At 40.2% G+C, this 20340-nt stretch overlaps 1 protein-coding gene across 1 annotated transcript; it reads right to left on the minus strand.

Annotated features, from left to right (window-relative positions):
- Positions 1-1447: 1447 nt before the first annotated feature.
- On the minus strand, positions 1448-8615 carry TMEM17 (transmembrane protein 17). Its single transcript, XM_036435468.2, has 4 exons — positions 8333-8615; positions 5001-5104; positions 4727-4840; positions 1448-3051 (listed from the first exon to the last, which is right to left on the minus strand). Exons 1-4 carry the CDS (start codon positions 8430-8432, stop codon positions 2773-2775), a joined length of 597 nt encoding a protein of 198 aa, XP_036291361.1. The 5' UTR covers positions 8433-8615; the 3' UTR covers positions 1448-2772.
- Between the last annotated feature and the right edge of the window lie 11725 nt (positions 8616-20340).

Raw genomic sequence — 20340 nt, forward strand, 5'->3', positions numbered from 1 at the left:
ACCTAGTGACTACTTTGGTATGAGGAAAAGTTTAATCAACCAGTGCATGTGGAGGACTGGGGAAGAGGAGGCGGTGGTGTCTGAATTGTGTAATAAAAAAACCCCACAGCAATAAAATTAGCATAAATAGTTTGGTAGGGTGTAAATGAGAATGGGAAGTAAAAACATTTTCAAAAAGTAAGCAGTATAAAAATAAATAATGCAAAGCATGGAAAACCTAAGATGAGCATGAATTACAGAGATGGGAAATTGGAGAAAAAAAAATTTTAAGGTAGCTATAACCATTTCTCAGTATAAAGGCACTTTTTTTTTTAATAGTAAAGAAGATATTATATTTGTCCTTCCTTATCTTAAGTTTTGCTTTCTGCAGTTCCAATTTTCCATGGTCAACCATGGACTGAAAATATTAAATGGAAAATTCCAGAAATAAGTCCATGAGTTTTAAATTGTGCCCTGCTCTAAACACCATGATGAAATCTAGCTCTGCCCCCCTCTGCCTGGGATGTGAATCTTACCTTTGTCCGGTGTCTCCACACAGAAGATGCTACCGATCATTAGTCAGTTATCAGATCAACTAATATTGCAGTGTTGTTCAAGTATCCCTTATTTTACTTAATATTGGCCCCAGAGTGCAAGAGTAGTGATGTTGACAATTAAGCTATGCCAAAGAGAAGCTATGAGTGCTTTCAAGAGAAAAGAATACAGTACAATGTTTAAGAGGACACATTTGCATAACTTTTATTACAGTATATTGTTATAATTGTTTTATTTTATTATTACTAATCTCTTACTATGCCTAATTTATAAACTTTATCATATACCTATGATAAAGAGTTTAAGGGGAGACTACTGTATATCCATCAAGACAATGCTATACTTAATTAAAAATAATGTTCAGATACACCCAAACAATTTGCTCTTACCTGAATTTCCTTAAATGTTTTTCCTGTTAGCAAGGGAGCATGCTTATTAAGATCACGAGTATAGTCCCTTTGGTCACCTTAGCTCTCGCTATGGACTAATAGGCACCTGGTTTTTGAATCAACCCTCATATGAATTTATTGAGTATGAAGTAGTTCTTCAGTGAATACTGATTTAGTAGATGAGATCATAAGGGTTAACGTGCTTACAGGCGTCTTCAAACTACAGCCCGAGGGCCACATGCGGCCCCAAGAGGAGTCTGATCCGGCCCGCCAGGTTTTTTGGGCAGTGAGCGCAGCCGAGGTGTTACAGTAGGAATTAGTAGTTCATATAGTCCGGCCCTCCAGCTCTCTGAGGGACCGTGATCTGGCCCCCACTTTAAAAAGTTTGAGGACCCCTGGATAGTGCCTACTACATAGAAGCTCTCTATTTTTTCCTCCTTCCATCCTTTGCAACTCTATAAAAATAAAATCATGCCCAAAAGAACGGTACAAGACAAGCATGATTTATTATAAATATTTTTAACATAAATATTTTATAATGTATTGTAAAGACATTTAGCACACCACCACAACCACCATAAATACTGAACATGGTTTTATGAAAGTTACAATTTTATTATAAAAATATTTCCTAAATGCCATGATAATCTACTTGTTTTCTTCTTAACCTCAGGATAACAGCTGAGGCTAAGTTATAATTTAACCCTAGCAGCATGAAAATGTGGTGTCTTTGTTTATAAATATAGTCTAACACACCAGAATATTGATAAGGATTTCCACGTGCTCCAGATGAACTGCCAAGATATGGACAGCTGAGGCATCTCAGAGGGAAGGGGGTGGTGGGAAGAGACCAACCATAGATCTTATATGCATGTATACATTACCTATGTGCACACATAATAGGGTGGTGAAGGCCAGGGACGATGCGGAAACTTGGTTTAGGGAGGCAATGGGGGATAAAGAAGGGGACATGTGTAATACTCTCAACAATAAAGATTAAAAAAAAAAACAAATTTAAAAGAAATATACACATTACTAACTAGAAATATTATAGTAAAGCTGGTAAACTGTGACCGCCAACACGGAAATCTGCAAACCTGAGAAAGCCAACAAAAACAAAAAAATGAAGACATTTGGCATCAGGTGGACATCATCTAGGATGTAGGGTTGACTTGCATTCATACTGTAGAGTCTATCACTGCCCTCAACCTTGTGAGAGGGTTAACCTGAAACGCAGGCAGATAGGCAGGGTCCAGTGGGGCATAGGCAGGGGCAGACATGGCAGTTTGAGCCAGCCTACACCAACCAACCAAGTAGAGATAATAAAATGTTTCTGGACTCAAAGCAGGAGGCATGGGAAAACAAGGGAGGGCCTGCAGTCACAAGGTGTGCGAACGTATAGAAACAGAGCAAGTCCAGCATGGGGACAGAGAAAGAACACACAGGAGCAGGCCCCTTGCTGGGCAAAAACAACAGAGGGAATCCATCAGGGGACGACACAGGTAGACACGGAGCAGGCTTGTAGCAAACATATACCCCGGGGCTACAGGCTCTGACGGGCAGCCCACTATCGGTTCCCCTCTCCGCGCGGGGAGTCTGAAGCTGCCTGTAATACACTTTCCACACTTTTGCTAATCTTCTGGCCCGAGCACCTCATGCTTGGGCGTCGGGAGACACGACGGGGAAAACACCTCGGCTCATGTTCCCGGTTACCACTTGGACTTTTGGAGCTTGAGACGTTACAGGTCCAAACACTTGCTTCGTCCTTTTTCTCCTGCTACGTCTCTGACGTGTCCCTAACCTCAGAGTCTTCTGGAATGAGCTTTCCGTCCTCACGGACAGCACTGGGTCAAATCTCTTCCAGACAGGTTCTCATGGTCCTCACGCCGCCTCTGTTCGCGGAGAGCCGGTCGAAGTCTTGGAGGTGGAAACGAGTGGCCAGCTGGTTTACCATTTTCCTCAAGGTCAGAAACGCAGACACGACTTGGAAAGTAAGGAACGTAGTGAAGACAATGTGCACCGCTTTTTCCAAGGGCAGATTTGTTAGGCCTTCATTAAAGAGCAAGAAGAGAATTAAAGGCAACTGCAATAGAAGGCTCAAAAGCCAGAAGCCGGCTAACTCAGGAACCTGAAATGACACACATTGAAAGCAATCAGATCAGTAAAGTACACTCTTCTGTTCATACAGATAAGCAAGTCCTTAGCACTACTGTGAACCTACATTGTGAGCTGTCATTCAAAAGCAGTATAACATGGTCCTTGTCCTCAGAGAACTTATCGTCTAGGTTAGAAGAGAAAACTAACTTATGTGACAGCCCTAGAATACTACACCTTAGTGAATAGTTAAATGTGTCACTTAGAAATATAGACCGAGTGCTACAAGATGTAAGATAAGAGGCTGATCAGAGCAGGTGAAAGAATTCAGGATGTAGGCTTTTAAAGCTGGGTAGAAGGAGGAAGACACAAGAAGGTAATTAAGCAAAGATGTGGGATGAGCATGACTGGGAATCAGTATGTCAGCTTGGAATACGTTTAGTTTAGGAAACAGCAAATACAGTGAGATAGGCTGGGTGGGGCCTAATTATGAAGGGCCTTTTAGAAAACCTTAGGAATCTTTAGGCATTATCCCAAAACTCTGGTAACTACCTGTAAATGCTTAGGTAGCTTGATGATTCAGACAACATGTGCTCAGCATAGTAAATGAGTTTATAATTTCTCCTCATTTTCTTTTTAATCTTCACCGGAGGATATGTTTTTATCGGTTTTTAGAGGGAGAATAAGCGAGAGAGAGAGAAAAAGTGAGAGAAACATTGATGTGAGAGAGAAACATCCATCGGTTTCCAACCAGGGATTAAATGCGCAACCTAGGTATGTGTCCTGACCAGGAATTGAACCCAAAACTTTTTGGTGCTCAGGATGACACTCTAACTAACGGAGCCACTCCAGCCAGGGCTCCCATTTTCTTATTCAGGATCCAAATGAACATGTTTAATTGACTGAGTATTTTCAAGACTGGTGAGAACAGGGAAAATAATCAATTCTTATGTGCTTACTATGGTCAGGTACCTTATATATATTACTAGAGGCCCAGTGCACGAATTCATGCACAGGTGGGGTCTGGCCAGCCCTCGAGCCTCCCATGTCCCCTCCCCGGGGCTGGCCTGGCCCAATCGGTGCAGAGGGGTTGGTCAGGGGTGGGGCCAGCTGGGGAGAGGGGCTGCAGGTGACTGGCTGGTTCGACCCGCTCCCTGGTCAAACTCTCAGTGGAGGGGGCAATTTGATTATTAGCCTTTTATTATATAAGGATTTCATTTAATTCCAACCAACTTGTGAAGTAAATATTTTCTCCATCTTATTTATTTATTATTTATTTATATATTTATTTTTCTCAATTTACATATGAAGAAACCAAGGCTAACAAGATTAAGTAAATAGACCATCGTGAGCCGAAACCGGTTTGGCTCAGTGGATAGAGCGTCGGCTTGGGGACTGAAGGGTCCCCAGTTCGATTCCGGTCAAGGGCATGTACCTTGGTTGTGGGCACATCCCCAGTGGGGGGGTGTGCAAGAGGCAGCTGGTCGATGATGTTTCTCTCTCATCAATGTTTCTAGCTTTCTATCCCTCTCTCTTCCTCTCTGTAAAAACTCTATAAAATATATGTATATAAAAAAAAAAAGTAACCTTGGAGCCAGGCCTCAACTATAGGCCTTTGCTCCTTCCACCACAGTGCACTGCCACTTCCTCGCCGTGGAAGCCTTACTGCATCTATGTGCGGCGCTGAAGGAAAGGGAAGGAGAGCCTACCTTCTCCTGAAGGTTACCCATGTAGCCCAGATACAGCCTGATAGCTTCGATTAAGGTTACGAGGATGAGAACGGTGACCACAATGAATTTGTAGTAATCAGGCAGAATTGGATACTAAAGAAAACAAATATAAACATGCTTTTAAAATCTCACATATAGTAAAAATGACCTGGTAAGAAATAAAATATTAAGAACCTGGATTTTATTGAGAATGTAACAATGCCAGGGGATGAGCAGAAGAGACCTTAGCAGAAGTATTAAAATTTAGACTTACTTTCATTTGAAGCATCATGATGCTGCTCACCCACCAAAGTGGGAAAAAGTAAGCATTAAAATAAAGTGACATCTGCAATGCTAAACTGGAAACCACTTCGTTATCTACAATAGAAACGGAGAGAAAAGGGATAAACTCTTATTCCCGGTCTATGCCCTATAAAGCCTTCAGTGCCCTAGAAAAACTATCATATTGGCTCAACAAAATTACAAATGTTAAGCATCTTTATAACAATTGCCAGTACAAGGAAATATTCACCATCATATTATTTAGTTCATATATTTGTTACTGGGGGTTTGTTTCAAGCTTTTCAATTACTTTAGCATTTTGCCATTAGTCTGCTATTACTATCAATATAAATCCTACTGAGACACAATAATTATTCTTACCAACTTTGTAGAATTCTATGTAAAGAACATAAAATAAAATATAGAAAATTACTCTTACAAATAAATATAAAAAAGAATCTCCCCAAATTGTAAGTAGACACACCCCTTTTCAGCATACCCAAATCCCACCCATTCATTAATACCCAATTAAATGCCACTTTTCCCATAAATTTCTTTTTCTTGATTATATTCCCCAACTCCAGTAGATATCTCGTTCCTTTGCAGGTATTTATCACTCTAACGTGTGTACATAGCAAAGCACCATACGTCCCTCACTTAAGACAGTCTGGTGTACTGAAGAGATCGCGAGCTTTGGAGTCCAAGTAAACCCTGAATTCCCCAAACTCCCCAGTAACTCTGGATGCCACACTTGAGATAAGCTATTTAACCTTTTTGTCTGTCAATTTCATCTTAAAAATGGTAACACTCAAGTTATCTCACAGATTGCTTGTGAGGATTAGAGGGAATACAAATTATTTCCCCCTAGCATCATGCCTGGCCCTTAGGAGGCACTCAGTAAATGTTCCCTTTCCTTTTCTTTCACTGATGTTCAGGCTCACTGTAAACACAGACCACATTCTACCCACTTTTGAGATCCCCAGAGAACCTAGCATGTTACTCTAAACTGGTAAATATCAAATACACATAAGCAGAAGGAATTATGAAAACATTGTCATAAGGACATCGTCAGTGTAGCTATCTGTGGTGCATGAGTTTCATTTATATAAGGCTGATGACATAATATTTTGTTTTTGTGTAAGGGAGAAAGGTCCTAAATTAAAGTTTTTAACAAAACTAACCCCTATGTTTGCATCCTAAATTTACTAATAGGAACAGACACATATTTAGAAATCAATTGCTCTAAATGCAAGAATTTACAAAGGTTCTTAAAATAAATTCAGAACAGACTGTTTCCTTTTTCTCCACAACTTAGTATTTTATATCTAACATTTAATAATTTAAAAATATAAGGAATAATCATGATCTCACAGCAAGGTTTTCTTCAGCTCCAAGGATATGCCTGATTATGATCTACTTTTTAAATATGTTTATCTTTTTAAAATTGATTTTAGAGAGAAGGGAGAGGGATAGAGAGAGAAGCATCAATTGGCTGCCTCCTCCATGCTCCTTACTGGGGATCTAGGAATCGAACTGGCTCAGTGGATAGAGCATCGGCCTGTGGACTGAAAGGTCCTGGGTTTGATTCTGGTCAAGGGCATGTACCTTGGTTGCGGGCACATCCCCAGTAGGGGGTATGCGAGAGGCAGCTGATCGATGATTCTCTCTCATTGATGTTTCTAGCTCTCTATCCCTCTCTCTTCCTCTCTGTAAAAAAAATCAATAAAATATATTAAAAAAATAATGCAACTCTTGGTCAGCTGTGGACATGGTAATGATATACACTTGTAATTACAGTACAAGTAAACCTACTCCAGATCCACAAAGAAAATGTGGAAAAACAATGATAAATTAGTTAGGCTGAAAATTTAGTATCTTTAGAGAGGAAACTGTAGTCAAATTTTGCAAAGCAAAGAAGTTTGTGTTAAAAATTTTTGTACAATAACATTTTAAGAGTTATGCTCTGTATTTCAGCAGATCAAACTTATAATCATGCAACTGAAAATCAAGTTAATATGTAAATGAACCTTGAAAGCAGACATGAATTCACTAAATTTTGCAAAAGTACAAGTTGAGTTCTGTAAATAGAATTTAAATTAAAACATAAATATAATATAAATCAGAGATAGGCAAACCACCAGCCAGCTGCCTGGGTTTGTATACCAAGTGAGCTTTTTCACATTTTTAAGTGGTTGGGGGGGGGGGGGGGGATCAAAGAATAATATTTTTTGACACTGAAATTCTTACAAAATTCAAATTTTAGTATCCACAAATAAAGTTTTATTGAAACACTGCCGTCGACCTAATTATCATCATCTATAACTGTCAGAGATCTACCACGTACACTCTAAATATTTACTATCTATTAGCCCTTTACAGAAAATGTTTGCTGACCTGATACCTTGCACCATCAGATTCTAAAGCCTGTTAAGCCTTAGCTTTAGAAATCAGAAAAGTTAAAAACCTAATTTCTCACATTATGTTTTTGTTGTTGTTGTTGTCTTGTTTTTTTCTGTTCATCCTAAACTTGGGGGAACAGGCAAGTAATGACGTTGAAAAATACAACTATGGAAACTGACTTTACTTTTCTCTGATCCTTTTAAAAATCCCTAAACCGAGACAAGAGGAAAAGATTTCCATTTCCTGCAGAGTTTGGGGATAAAAGCGTGTGGTTGACCGTCTGTTGTCCATCATCATGATTTAAGGAGGGGAAACTCTTTGGAGGAAATGGCTATGACTTGTTGCCAGGTTGCATGCTGTAGCACCAGGGCATTTTGCTGGCAGGTCTGGGGAAGAGCCCTGTGTCGGGGAGGGAGGGGCAGGAGAAGGCGGGAAGCAGGCGGTCTGCGGGAGGCGATGCAGGGTGGCCACTGTCACAGCGATTTAAAACGACTCATTGGAAAAACTTCTTCCCATCTCTTCCGCCGGAAACGTCCTTGTCCTGCTAGGAAAGTTGTAAAGAACACAGTTTACCGGGGTGGGGGCTGAGGTGCAGGACTGGGAAGGGGCCATTCCCTCCATCAGGGCTAACGGAGCCAGGGCCGCCTCCGCAGAGGGCGCGGGCCTGACAGGAGCTGCGAAGGCGGTTTTTATGGCATTCATATTTTATTTTTTGAGTTAGGCCAGCTCCACCTCAGCGGCCCAGCTGGGAATCGGCGGGCCAGGCCTCAGCACGACCAGCCCAGCTCCGGCGGCCCTCAGGGACCTGAGACGGCCCAGCCCTGGCCTCTCCTCCAGGTGCTCCCGCTCCTCGGCGCCCGCTGAAGGCGAGGCCGCCATTTTGGGTCCTGGCAACATCCGAGCTGGGCCTCGGCGGCCACTCACCCGGGCCTTCGCTGTACTCGGGGTCGGTCCGGTTTGAGTCCCTGAACACGGTCCGGCTGAAGTTCCCCAGCCGCAGGCGGACCGGTTCCGGCAGCTCCATGGCCCGGTTTCCGGACCTCTCACCGGGGCGGCTGTGTGGTTCCCAAGGCAACGGGGCGCGCGCAGCCGCACCGCGCAGCCGCCGGCGCCAGTGCTGAGCCTGGAGCCTGGGAGGAAGCGAGGATTTGGGAGGAAGCCGGCTCCTGCGGGGAGCCTTGGCCGGAGGCAGGAGGGTAGATTCCTTCGTCCTGTTGTAAGCCCCGATATCTTAAAAACAAGTAGGAATAATAATAAATGACCTGGGTTTGGATTGGGATAGAGAGATTCCCTCACCCCTTGCTAGGAGATAGATGCAACCTTTCTGGTTGGAAGTAGAGGGCGAATGCAGAGCTTAAAAAATGTTCACGACCCAGTAGCTCCTGTTCTAGGACTACATATGTGTGACAGATAATATTCTAATCAGATATAATAGGAAGTGTTCCTAGAAAAGTGTATATATATATATATATATATATATATATATATATTCACTATATGTGTAATGTATGTATATATTTACATACACATTTGATGGAATACATTGCTGCAGCTTAAAAAAAACATGCTTGCAATGAATATTTGATAAGGATTAATTTCAAGTAAAAATAAAAAAAACAGAAGTAAAACTAAATAGAAATGAGCCTAATTTAGCAAAATGTGTGTGTAAATAGTTGGGGAGCAGAAGGGGAGGAGGTAGCATAAGTGGGTTTTGGGTGATTTAAATTTTTCAAAACATTTTTGTATTTTTCAGCTTCCTCTCAAATAAGATGTATTTTTTTAAATAAGTGAAGAAATAAATTTATTAAAAAAACACCTACTTAAGTACAATATACTTTTCAATCTGAAGTTGGGAATCCATATATGAGAAGGATGACAATTTATACGGGGGCAGGTCAGTACCCTTAAACCCAGCGTTATTCAAGTGTCTTCTGTACATGCAAAAAAGGGCAAAAACTGAACTTACAGTATAAGCAGCACCCAGATCACGAAACGAAACCCTTCCTGCACATCCACAAGCTCCCCCTTCCTATCCTTTTAGTCACTAAACCCCCACTTCTGACCTTTCTTGACCTCTACTAGAGAGTTTTGCCTCTTTTTATGCTTTACATAAAAGTAATACAGTAAGTGCTTTAAAAAATCTAGCTCTGTAGTAATCAAAATTATTTTTATGAAATTCCTTCATATAGTTTGTAGAGTCATTTTTCTTGCTGCATGGGACCCTAACTCATTAAGCTTATCCATCCTACTGTTGATGAGCATCTGTGTCTTTTCTAGTTAGAACTATTGTAAATAGTGCCACTTTTGGTAAAAGTATGCCTCTTCGTAAGCATTTGCATGCACTTGTGTTGGAGTTTATTCCTAGGAGTGGAATTGCTGGCTTAAGAATGGTTGCACCGTTTTCTACTCCTTCCAGCAATGTATGAGCATTCCTGTTGCTCCGCATCCTTTACCAACACTTCCTATTTTCCATCCTCTCCATCCATTCTGATGCATGTGCAGTGAACAGTATTTTTAATAAAAAAAACCACATTAAAAGCCTAATATGCAAATTGTTCCCTTGGGCGTGTAATTGAACCGGTAGTTTGACCGCTCGCTATGATGCGTGCTGACCACCAGGGGGTGGTGTGAAACTTGGTGGGCATCGGCAATGGGCTGCGACCTCTTGCGGGCTACCTGGGGCGGGGGTGACAGGGAAGGAGGTGTGATGAGAATGTGAAATCATACCACCTTTTAGTTTTCTGAATTTAACATTACCTGTGAAGCAATATCTCTATTGTTCTTCCAGTAAAGACAGAAGGTGCAATTAATAATATTAACCAAGTTTACCAAAAACTTGAGTGAATTATTTATTTTTTAAATATATTTTATTGATTTTTTATAGAGAGGATGGGAGAGGGATAGAGAATTAGGAACATTGATGAGAGAGAAACATTGATCAGCTGCCTCCTGCATACTCCCTACTAGGTATGTGCCCACAACCAAGGTACATGCCCTTGACCAGAACCGATCCACGGGCCAATGCTCTATCCACTGAGCCAAACCGGTTAGGGCTTGAGTGAATAATTTTAACCATATTTTCTTAGCATTGAAATAAAGAGGTGAAACACCTTGTTCTGACTGAAATTATTTCATCAGAATTCTGGAGGAAAAAAATTATCAGAATTATAGTTTTTCCTTTTATTATTTAAGTTCCCTATAATAAACATGCCTGTCATAATTCAGAACAAATATTAAAAATAAATTGAGGAAGAAACAATGATGTGCAAAAATATGTTAGAGTTAGAAAAATTGTGGTTTGGAAACAATCCTGCCATTATTATTACTATTTAAATTTTTTTAAAAGTATTTTTAATTGATTTTTTTTAGAGATATAGGAAGGGAGAGGGAGAGATAGAGAAATATTGAAGAGAGAGTGCAACATCTATCAATTGCCATCAGTTGCCTCCTGCATGCCTCCTACTAGGGATAGAGCCTCCAACCCTAGCATGTGGCCTGATCGGGGATTGAACCAGCGACCTTTGGTGCATGGGATGATGCCCATCTAACTGAGCCACACCGGCCAGGCCAAGAATCCTGTCATTATCGATGTCACAAATGGTCAAAAAGGCTAAAAAACTTTCCAAAAATTGTTAGTTGATGTTTATAATATTTATGGACAACAATCATATTAGTTCACTACTGAAGAACAGAGAAGGGAATCCACTTTCATGGAATGAAAAAAACAGTATAATTTGGGTTTCCCATCTTCTAGACCACATGTGTCAAACACAAGGCCCGCAGGCCAAATCCGTCCCGCCAGGCCTTGCAATGTGGCCCGCACCGCGCTGTCATCACTGCACTCCGCTGCGTTTCCATCACAATGACAGTTTATGACTGTTCAGTAAACCATTCGGCCCGCGATTTAAGCTGGATTTTAGATTTTGGCCCCTTCTCTGATTGAGTTCGACACCCCTATTCTAGACCTATTATTCTGAATCTAAAGAGAGAAGTACAGAGTCTTTGTGCTTAAAATGATGAGAATCATTCCCAGCAGGATTACTAAATAACCCTATAAAGTTAAACTGTTTACTCTTACGACAATGTTGATGGTCAGAATAATAGCTGCTTCCCCAAGAATTAATTTCAATGGGGTTTAATTACATTTATGGCTTACTTTCTTAAATATTTTTTTTCACAAAAATTTTGAGCCTAGTACAATTGTTTGTTTCCCTTTGATAAGAGGCAACGTTGCCTGTTAATAATGTATTACACTATGTGACATGATTATTTAAATTACTCCTTGGCATAATAAAAATATAAACTCTTTCTACTTGATATTAATAAAGAGTTTGCCAACAAACATTTTTAAGTGAACATAATATTCAATATATTGACTTAAAATGAACTGAGACAGTTCTAATATGATATGACCCCACGTCAGTTTCCATATTTTAAAAAAATATCTTATTCTAAATAACCTGAAATGTAACCCAATAATCTTCAAGTTGTTGATGGCTAATAAAAAGCCTTTTGAATCTCTAGTATAATCCGTTCTATTCAGGTTTATAAAAAAAGAACCAGACTCTGGATTACATAGAAAGTCAAGTCTCATGAAAAGAATTTTCCTTACTATAGGAAGTGATATTTTAAGGCTGACTTGAATATCTAGTCTTCAAAGACATCTTCCTTGAGCATTTTTATTAGAAAAGTCCCCCCCCCCCCTTGAAAATGCTGCTTAATTATAGGGTTTTTTTTTTTTTGGTTCTGTGGCATTTCTTTGTGTTAGCCTACCACAGTGTTCATCTGTGAAAGCAAGCTGCATCCAGCGATGTGGGAGACGGGAATGGCAAGCCCAGGGAGATCAGCAAAGAAAAACCTGCTCACGGGAACCTCAGCTCTGTCAAGCGAATTGTGATACTGGCTAGAAGCAAGTGACCATCTTATTAAATAAGTAATAGTTCCATTTTTAGTAGTAACAGTATTACTGTACTAGTCATATTTTTATATTACACTATTTAAAATATTAATTCTGTCCTCCTTTCTGGGAAAAAATTAATTGACTATAATAAAATATTGCCCTGCCCCGTCCCATAAATATTGATGCATTGTACCCTCTTACTTGTTTTGGATTGTGGTTCTGTGCTTTCAAATAGTACGCATTGTCTTCAGTAGCGTACTGTACGTTGCTTAGTCATACTCCGTTTTGAAGCCCAATGACATCAAAGTTGTAAGAGTAGAAATCTGATAGACAATTTGGTATTGAAATGAAAGGTGTACACACAAGTAAAGAGTTCAGGTACATTTGAATTATTATATTTATGTAGATGAATAACACAGCTCTCCAAATTTTCTTGGAGGTAAATTTGCTTTGTAAAATAGAAAGTCATGCTATTATTCCTGCATCCCATTCCCTTTCCCGCTGTATTTTTTAGTTGATATAGAATTGTTCTTTCTTTTTTTAACACATGCTGCGAAGATTAACAGAAGTTCTAGGTGGTTGGAAACAGGTATAATAGGAGGTCAACAGGGCTGTCCTGGGCCTTGGCTCAGCTACAAAGCTGTGCACAGAAGGTGAGGAGCTCATGTATTTTAGGTTCAGGAACCGCCTGTGGTTGGGCCAGCCCACTCCTCTAATCCATCTTTTCACTTTCCACAGTTTCAGTTACTCAAGGTCAACCTTGGTCCCAAAATAGTACCTGCGCATACAACTATGAACATTTGTCATTGCTTTGGTGATCCAGGTTCACCAAAGCAGATGATCCTCCTTCAGATGGATTGTTAGAATGTCAATAGTAGCTAAAGTTACATCATAATCCCCATACCACTAACCTCACTTCCTCTAACCACACTGGTATCATCTCATGTCATTACAAGAAGGGTGAGTACCGTACAATAAGATATTTGGGAAAGAGAGCACATTCACATAACTTTTATTACAGACTATTGTTGTTGTTGTTCTAGTTTATTATTAATTACTACAGTCCTGGTGCACAAAATTCGTGCATGGGTAGAGTCCCTAGGCTGGCTGGTGATGAGGGCTGATCTGTGGGGTGACCAGTGGGGTGTTAGGGCCCCTGCTTGGCCCCGCCTTAGCTGGCCTGGTGCCATCTGCTTGCCAGCCCCTTCCCCTGCAGCTGCAGGTCGGGGCCTGTGGGCTGGGGGCAGCTCTTGTGTTGAGCATCTGTCCCCTAGTGGTCAGTGAATGTCATAGCAACCTGTCATTCTGGCAGTTGTTCTGCGGTTCAGTTGATTTGCATATTAGGGTTTTATTATATAGGGTTATTATTAGTCTTTTATTGTGCCTAATTTATAAATTAAACTTTATCATAGGTTCATATGTATAGGAAAAAACATTTGTATACACAGGGTTTGGTACTATCTGCAGGTTGAGGCATCTACTTGGCGTTTTGGAACATATTCTCCATGGATAAGGGGGGACTAGTATAAGGGAAACAGCCCTACCACTAAACAGTCCCAAACTACCCCATCCCTATTCCTTGAAATATAAGGAAAGGATGAATAGAGAGGGGGTTAGCTTTTTGTGAAGCAGAATAATCTCTCTCTTCATCCATTCTCACTGTAAAGGAGTGCCTGGAGCCAATTCCAGCATGTCAGCAGGGCTGAATCATCTGGGAATGAGTAAAGGCATTTCCCCAAACCTGAAAAAGATACATAAATTGATTACTTGCTGTCAGACAGCTCAGGGCACCTCAATCTACATGTTATTGCCTCCTGTTGGCCAAACACCAGAACAGCTGCAGGCAGTTCCCCAATCTGACAATGGATTCTGTACCTAACCCTACCCTTTGATGTGTATATCTCTACCTCACCTTAAGGGAAATTGTGTTAATAAAAAGCAAGGGGTTCTGAGATAAGGAGAACTTGGTGCCTTTAGCTAAGTCTTTTCTGACTCCCCATGATGCCTTTCGAAATTATGTTTAGTCTCTGGAGTCTTATTTAATTTACACACAGCAGTTCTCCAGATTTCTGAACCCTTCTTGATGCCAGATCAAGACCACCGGTGTTAAAGGAGGAGATGGAAGATACCTTTTCCTCTCAAAGCCCAGAGAAGAGCCCTTAAGAGAATTGCTCATGAAGTTGAGAGATGCTCAGTCTTCCCCCTCTACTAGTTTGGAGACTGGTGATTGTTTAGTCTCTGCTTTATCCCAGACCAGCAGAGTGCTCTATATTCCAGGACAAGGAAAGGGAGCAGCAGAGAGAATGCCTAGATGAGGGAAGGAGCACCACAGTAGTTCACATTGCTCCCTCCCAGAAGAAAGACTGCTAGCTGGCCCCTTGTGGAAGAGGTCAAATAGCTGTAAGATATGCCTCCAGGAACTGGGTGGCAGGGAGGCACCTCAAGAACCCTCACCAATGAGGGAGCCAGAAACTGGAGTCGCTTCTATATACAGAGCATCAGAAATCTTTCAGGGTTAATTAGAGAAGCAGCATCATCCTAAGGAAAGAAATTGCAATCTTCTGAAAGGGAGTCATGCAAATTATCTTCTTCCCCATTCTTCCTCCTGTCCTAACATCAGATGGAAAGCACCATAAAGGAGAGGAAAGGGTATAAAGAGTATAGCACTTTAACCCTCTAACCCCCTTCCCCCCAACAAATCCCAAGATTGTATAGTTAGTATAGTTATATGGGGAGAAAAATTATGCCTAAAGGGATTTATATTAAAGATTAATTTTATTGGCAGTGATGCTAGGTGGCTCCTGTTTTAGTACCTAATCTTTAAATTATGAATAAAATAAAAGTTCCTAAAAATCCACCCATCCTTAGAAAGCTGTTGGATATTCACATATCTACCAAGGAACAAATACGTTTGGAGACAATGCTGGGATCCCAGACAGATGCTCTGGCAATAAGACTGAGCCTATAAATATCAGATGTGTGTGTCATACAAAACCGAATAGCAGTTTTGAAGCATCATGATTATTGTTTTTTTTTTCTGTTTTTTTTCTAAGCAGATCCGAGAGTTGATCTTGGGCTACTTTCATAGCATCTCAAACAAAATTCTTTTGTTTGGCATTTCCAAATGTGACATCACTGAGTTATAGGTTGTATCATACCAGCCACAGAATGCTATGTAAAATTTGCAGCGAGGTACATTCATGTATATATACATATATCCTTCCAATATAGAAAATCACTCCAGTATACATTAATGTGTGTGCACGAGATAAGGACAGAGATTGGCCATTTGCCATTGTTATTAAGAGGAAAAGCATGCACTCTGAGAGTTTTAACAAATTACAAATGCCAGGGAGGAAATAATGTGGCTGTGTTTGAGAAGATCATGCTATTTACTTGACAGGCTCTGCCAGGGCACAGTTACAGCTGTGGCCCTGCTTTGCGGATCATTTAAACAGGCTTTTCTTTATGTCACTGACACTTTAGTCACATCCACGGAGCTTTGCTATCAGTAAATAATAGTTATTATGAGTGCGAAGATAGCCTGTGAGCAGTTCCCATGTTAATAACACCACAAATAAATCAGTGGAAACACACACATTAATTAAATGGTTTCTGTTTATTTTTTCCAATTGGTTAACATCATGAGACCTGTTAAATAAAAAAAGGATTATAATTTTAAAAATTATGAGCAGTGATGTCTGTGTGTGTAAAAATGAGGATTGTCTATTTATTTTTAAAATTTTCTCTTTATTGTTGAAAGTATTACAGATATTCCTTTTGTTTTCCCCATTGAGGACTGTCTTTTTAATATGTGTGTTTTTTTATCTCTCTTTGTTATCTTTATATATTGTCTATGGTTGAACATTTCTCATTCCTTACATCCTATTAACTTTGTATTCATCTACCTAAGGAAACGTGGGGTGGTGTAAGGTCAGATAGTCTGGTTTTGAGCGTTACTACTTCCTAGCTGTGTCTGTTGAAGTCTCTGAGATTCACTCTTTTCATTTACAATAAATAATGCCTACCTCCCCAAACAGTTTTGTGCAGATGGAAGGAAACCATGAACATAAAGGTAAGCTGTGTAAACTGTGAGATGTCATACCAAAGTCATATCCATTTCTCCCAGGTGAGTCTCTAACTGAGACTGGGAAATACCAAGTAGCTAAGCATGGACACGAGCATGGAAATGCATCATGGCAGGGCTCAGGGGAAACATATGTTACTTAAAATTCTCTTCTGCTTTTTCTGCTTTTAGCTTTCATGGAGCATGATGAGGGCTTCTGATCATATTTGCTCCAGTGAAAATTCCTGTGGTTGCTATTGTAGCTGTTGTTTTAGTGATGTTGGAAATATTAGAAGCAAATCACAGGCAACTTAGAGAAGGGGACAGCATACGTAGGCGTGGCTGGAACGTAATAAACATTATTGAATTCATACATATGAATGTACCCAATATCACCATCTTATGTTAGTCTTCGGAAATTTAAGAGAAAAATGGCTTGGCATGTGCCTCGAGGCTTTGTTCATCTGCTCTGATCCGGCACTTTGCACTACAGGAGTAGGGGGGACAGCAAACCCCAGATTGAATTTCGGAAGCCTTCCCAATAGTCGCATAAGGGGACTTGTGGCAAAATGACCTCTTGGCTTTTTGCAGTATGTGAGTAGACTTTCACATTGCTTTGTTTACAACAAGCTAGTTGGGATTTTCTTTCTTTTTATTTTGTACTTAAATATAAGGAACACTGATCCTTTCAAAGCTTTTGGGAGGGGCACAAGTTTTTATTTAGTAGTCTGTCTCCGAGGTGGGAGACTGGTTCGGAATTGAATGGTACGGTGCTGTTGTATGCTTTCATAGGTTTCTGTCAGAAGTTTTCAAGCCTGAAAACTCTGAGGGGAAAGGTATCATTCCTGAGTGGCAAGCAGTGAGCCCCACAAATGGCCAATACAGGTCAGTGTATAGAGATGGAGGGGAGAAGGGAGAAGGCTGGAGGGAGAACGGCTCCTTTCCTACTCATGGGTGGATTCTCGGTGTTAAACTTCGGTGGTGACCAAAACACTTCTTTGACTCAGTAAGAAGAAGCCTGTAATTTTTAGGAAAAAAAGAAATGTTTCAAATTCTAAGTACACAGACCTGTATTGAACCATGGGTTAGTGCTGTTTGGTTTGGGTGTTTTTGTATATATTATACAGGTTTGGATTACAATAATTCCTCCCTTTTGTATAAGATTTTGTAGTTTTTTAAGCATTTTGTGCTCTTAATCCTCACAATAAACATGGATAGAAATGTACCCGACTCACAATAGGTTCACTTTAGACTACTGCTATTATGACCTTTGTTATTGTAAATAGACTCTCCTCAGTATTGGCCAAATATCGCCATTGTGACTGCCTCGGTTACAAGAAAGCTGAGGCTGCTCCTACATTGATTGGCACTAGGTATAAAGTAGAAAAACTTTTGATTTTATAGATGCAGGTATAGATGAAGCGAATCCATATGCATCTGAATTAGTCAACACTCTTGCAAAAGCATTGCCCATTTATAGTGAAAAGTAGCTACCCAGGGACATCAAAGGAAGAAGTTTTTATTGCAAGCAAAAAGCTCATTGGGTTGCTTTTAGAATACAGTTGGCAAAACATTAACCTTAAGGGCATAATCAAATAATTTGCCCACAAAGTCTGCTAAGGACGAAGGTTGCTATGTGCTGTGCATCTTTAATGATGATACAGTCGCAGCAGAGATGAAGAGATGCAGGTGGAGAAGAAAAGGAGGAGAACACAGAATAAGAAAAACTTGAACTTTCACAACAATTTCCACCCACTGGTAGTGTTTAGGCAGATGGCCCTAATTTTGACCATAGTTTGAAGGTCCTTAGAGCAATGAAACATTTACTTGTGTCAGGGAGATTTACCAGAAGAATATATTTAGTCAGAACCTCTTTGCACTGGTATGTTAAGAAGCCTCAGCCAGTTGATTGAAGAAGAATTCTCCAAGATGGTTATTTAAAACACTGACATTTTCTTTACAAGCTTAGATCACTGTAAAAACATGTATTTGTCTTTTCATGATTGATTTTGGTATTTTAGAGTATAAAATGGGTCTTCCAGAACACTTACTTCATTTATAACCTTATAGATAACAAAGGCTTAATTTATGCAAGCTCAATTTGTGAACAATATCTAGGAATAAATTATAAATACCTATTTTAATTGGGCCCAGTTTATAAATGAAAAACAGACCACAAAGCAGTAAATTACTTGCTGACTTTCCCAAAAAGAGCAGATGGGGTCACGTAATGCCAGATTGCTAGGCTGACATTTAATGATGCTTCCCTTTATCTCCCTTACCTGAGAAACACATGTTTTTCACAGACCATCAAGCAAATACATATGTAACATCTGAAGGACTCCAATCTTAATATCATGGCAGCATCAAGTCAATTTGCTGCTGGGCCTATTATATGTTATCAAATATTAGTTAAATCCAATTAAAAATTTTCAGATAAAGACAATTTCATGCAAAAGAAGTAGGCAGTTATCTACCGATATAATTTCTGAAATAGATAAGTAACCATGTTATTGTTTCAATGGAAAATATGCCCTCCTTCAAACTGAATCTAATCTACCTACCTGAAACTAACCCTTTCCTTTCTTTTTCAGAAATTCATTATTTTCATTGTTCCACACTCTCTCCTTCCTACCTTCAACTTTTTTCTCTGCCTACCTGCTTCTTATGAGACTCAACAGTCTCAAGTCTCTCTCATCTTAACACACATACACACACACACACACACACACACACACACACACACTCCCTTGACTCAATTATCTCCTCATATTTCTCCTCTTAAAGCCAAACATCCTAAAAGAGTTCCCCATATTAACTCTCTTTATATTCTCACTTCCCCCCAGCTCAAATATTTGTAACCTAGCTTCAGCCTCAACATGCTTTAGAATTGTTTTCTCACCAAGTCACAGATGACCTCTATTTTCTAAATACGGTGGTTACTTCTCTATACTTTTTTTTGACTTCTCGGTAGCATTTAATACTTCTGACCACTTTCTCTTTCTTAAATTTTCCCCTTCCCTGGGTTTTCATGTCTGCAAACTCTCTTGGTGGTTCTCCTATCTCTCTGCTCTTCTGGATCTCAGTCTTCTTATTTCTTCCTCTACCTGTAGTTTCTCAAATTTCCCTCATGGACCCCTTTCTGTTCTCATTGAATGATTTCTCAGTCATTGAATGATTTCTCAGTTAGGATTTCCCTCCCTCAGGCAGAGCCTTAAAACATAAAGAATTAGATGCATGAAGTTTATTTGGGAAGATAATCCAGAAGGCAGGAGTGATGAATTATGAAGAAACAGAAGGAGGGAAAGACAGTAAAGTATATGTTACTGAGTTGGTAATCATTGTGGACATAGACTGGTATTCACTGTCCATGTGACAGAATTGCCTCTCTGAAGCTCAGTGGAGAACATCCAGCCCTCAGATCTGATAAGGCCCAGGAAAAAATTTGGTCTGGCGCTGCCAAGGCATTAGGGGTGAGTTAATGAAACGTTTGACCAAATATAGCAGGCTATTTCTTAAGTTGACAATTTTGTAAAGCCCTTGAATGATATTACAAATATCCAAACGGCCCTTGGCAGAACAAAGGTTCCCCACCCCTGCTCCTAAGGAAGGGAGGCTGGAGCATTATCCACCAGCGCCCATTGGTTGTAGATTGTCTCCAGGAAATGGTAATCTGGGGCACTTGTGGCCTGTACCTTTGCCAGTTTTAATGACCTTCCCCAGGTGTGGAGAAAGTTGTGAGGCAGAAAAGTAGAGGTGGGACACTGTCAGAATACAGGAACCTGTTTCCCACAGCTACATGGAAATGACAGATGAGCCAACAGGTTAGAAAGTAGGGCATAAAAAGCACTGCTCCACAACATTCTAAACTGAACTGACTCCCCAATGGCTGACCACTTTCTGTATCTCTTTCTCAGAGACGGCTCCACCATCCTCTCAGCAGCCAAAACCAGTTGCGGAGCAGCT

This window comes from Pipistrellus kuhlii, unplaced genomic scaffold (assembly GCF_014108245.1).
Source record: "Pipistrellus kuhlii isolate mPipKuh1 unplaced genomic scaffold, mPipKuh1.p scaffold_m20_p_13, whole genome shotgun sequence".
Lineage (NCBI taxonomy): Eukaryota > Metazoa > Chordata > Mammalia > Chiroptera > Vespertilionidae > Pipistrellus > Pipistrellus kuhlii.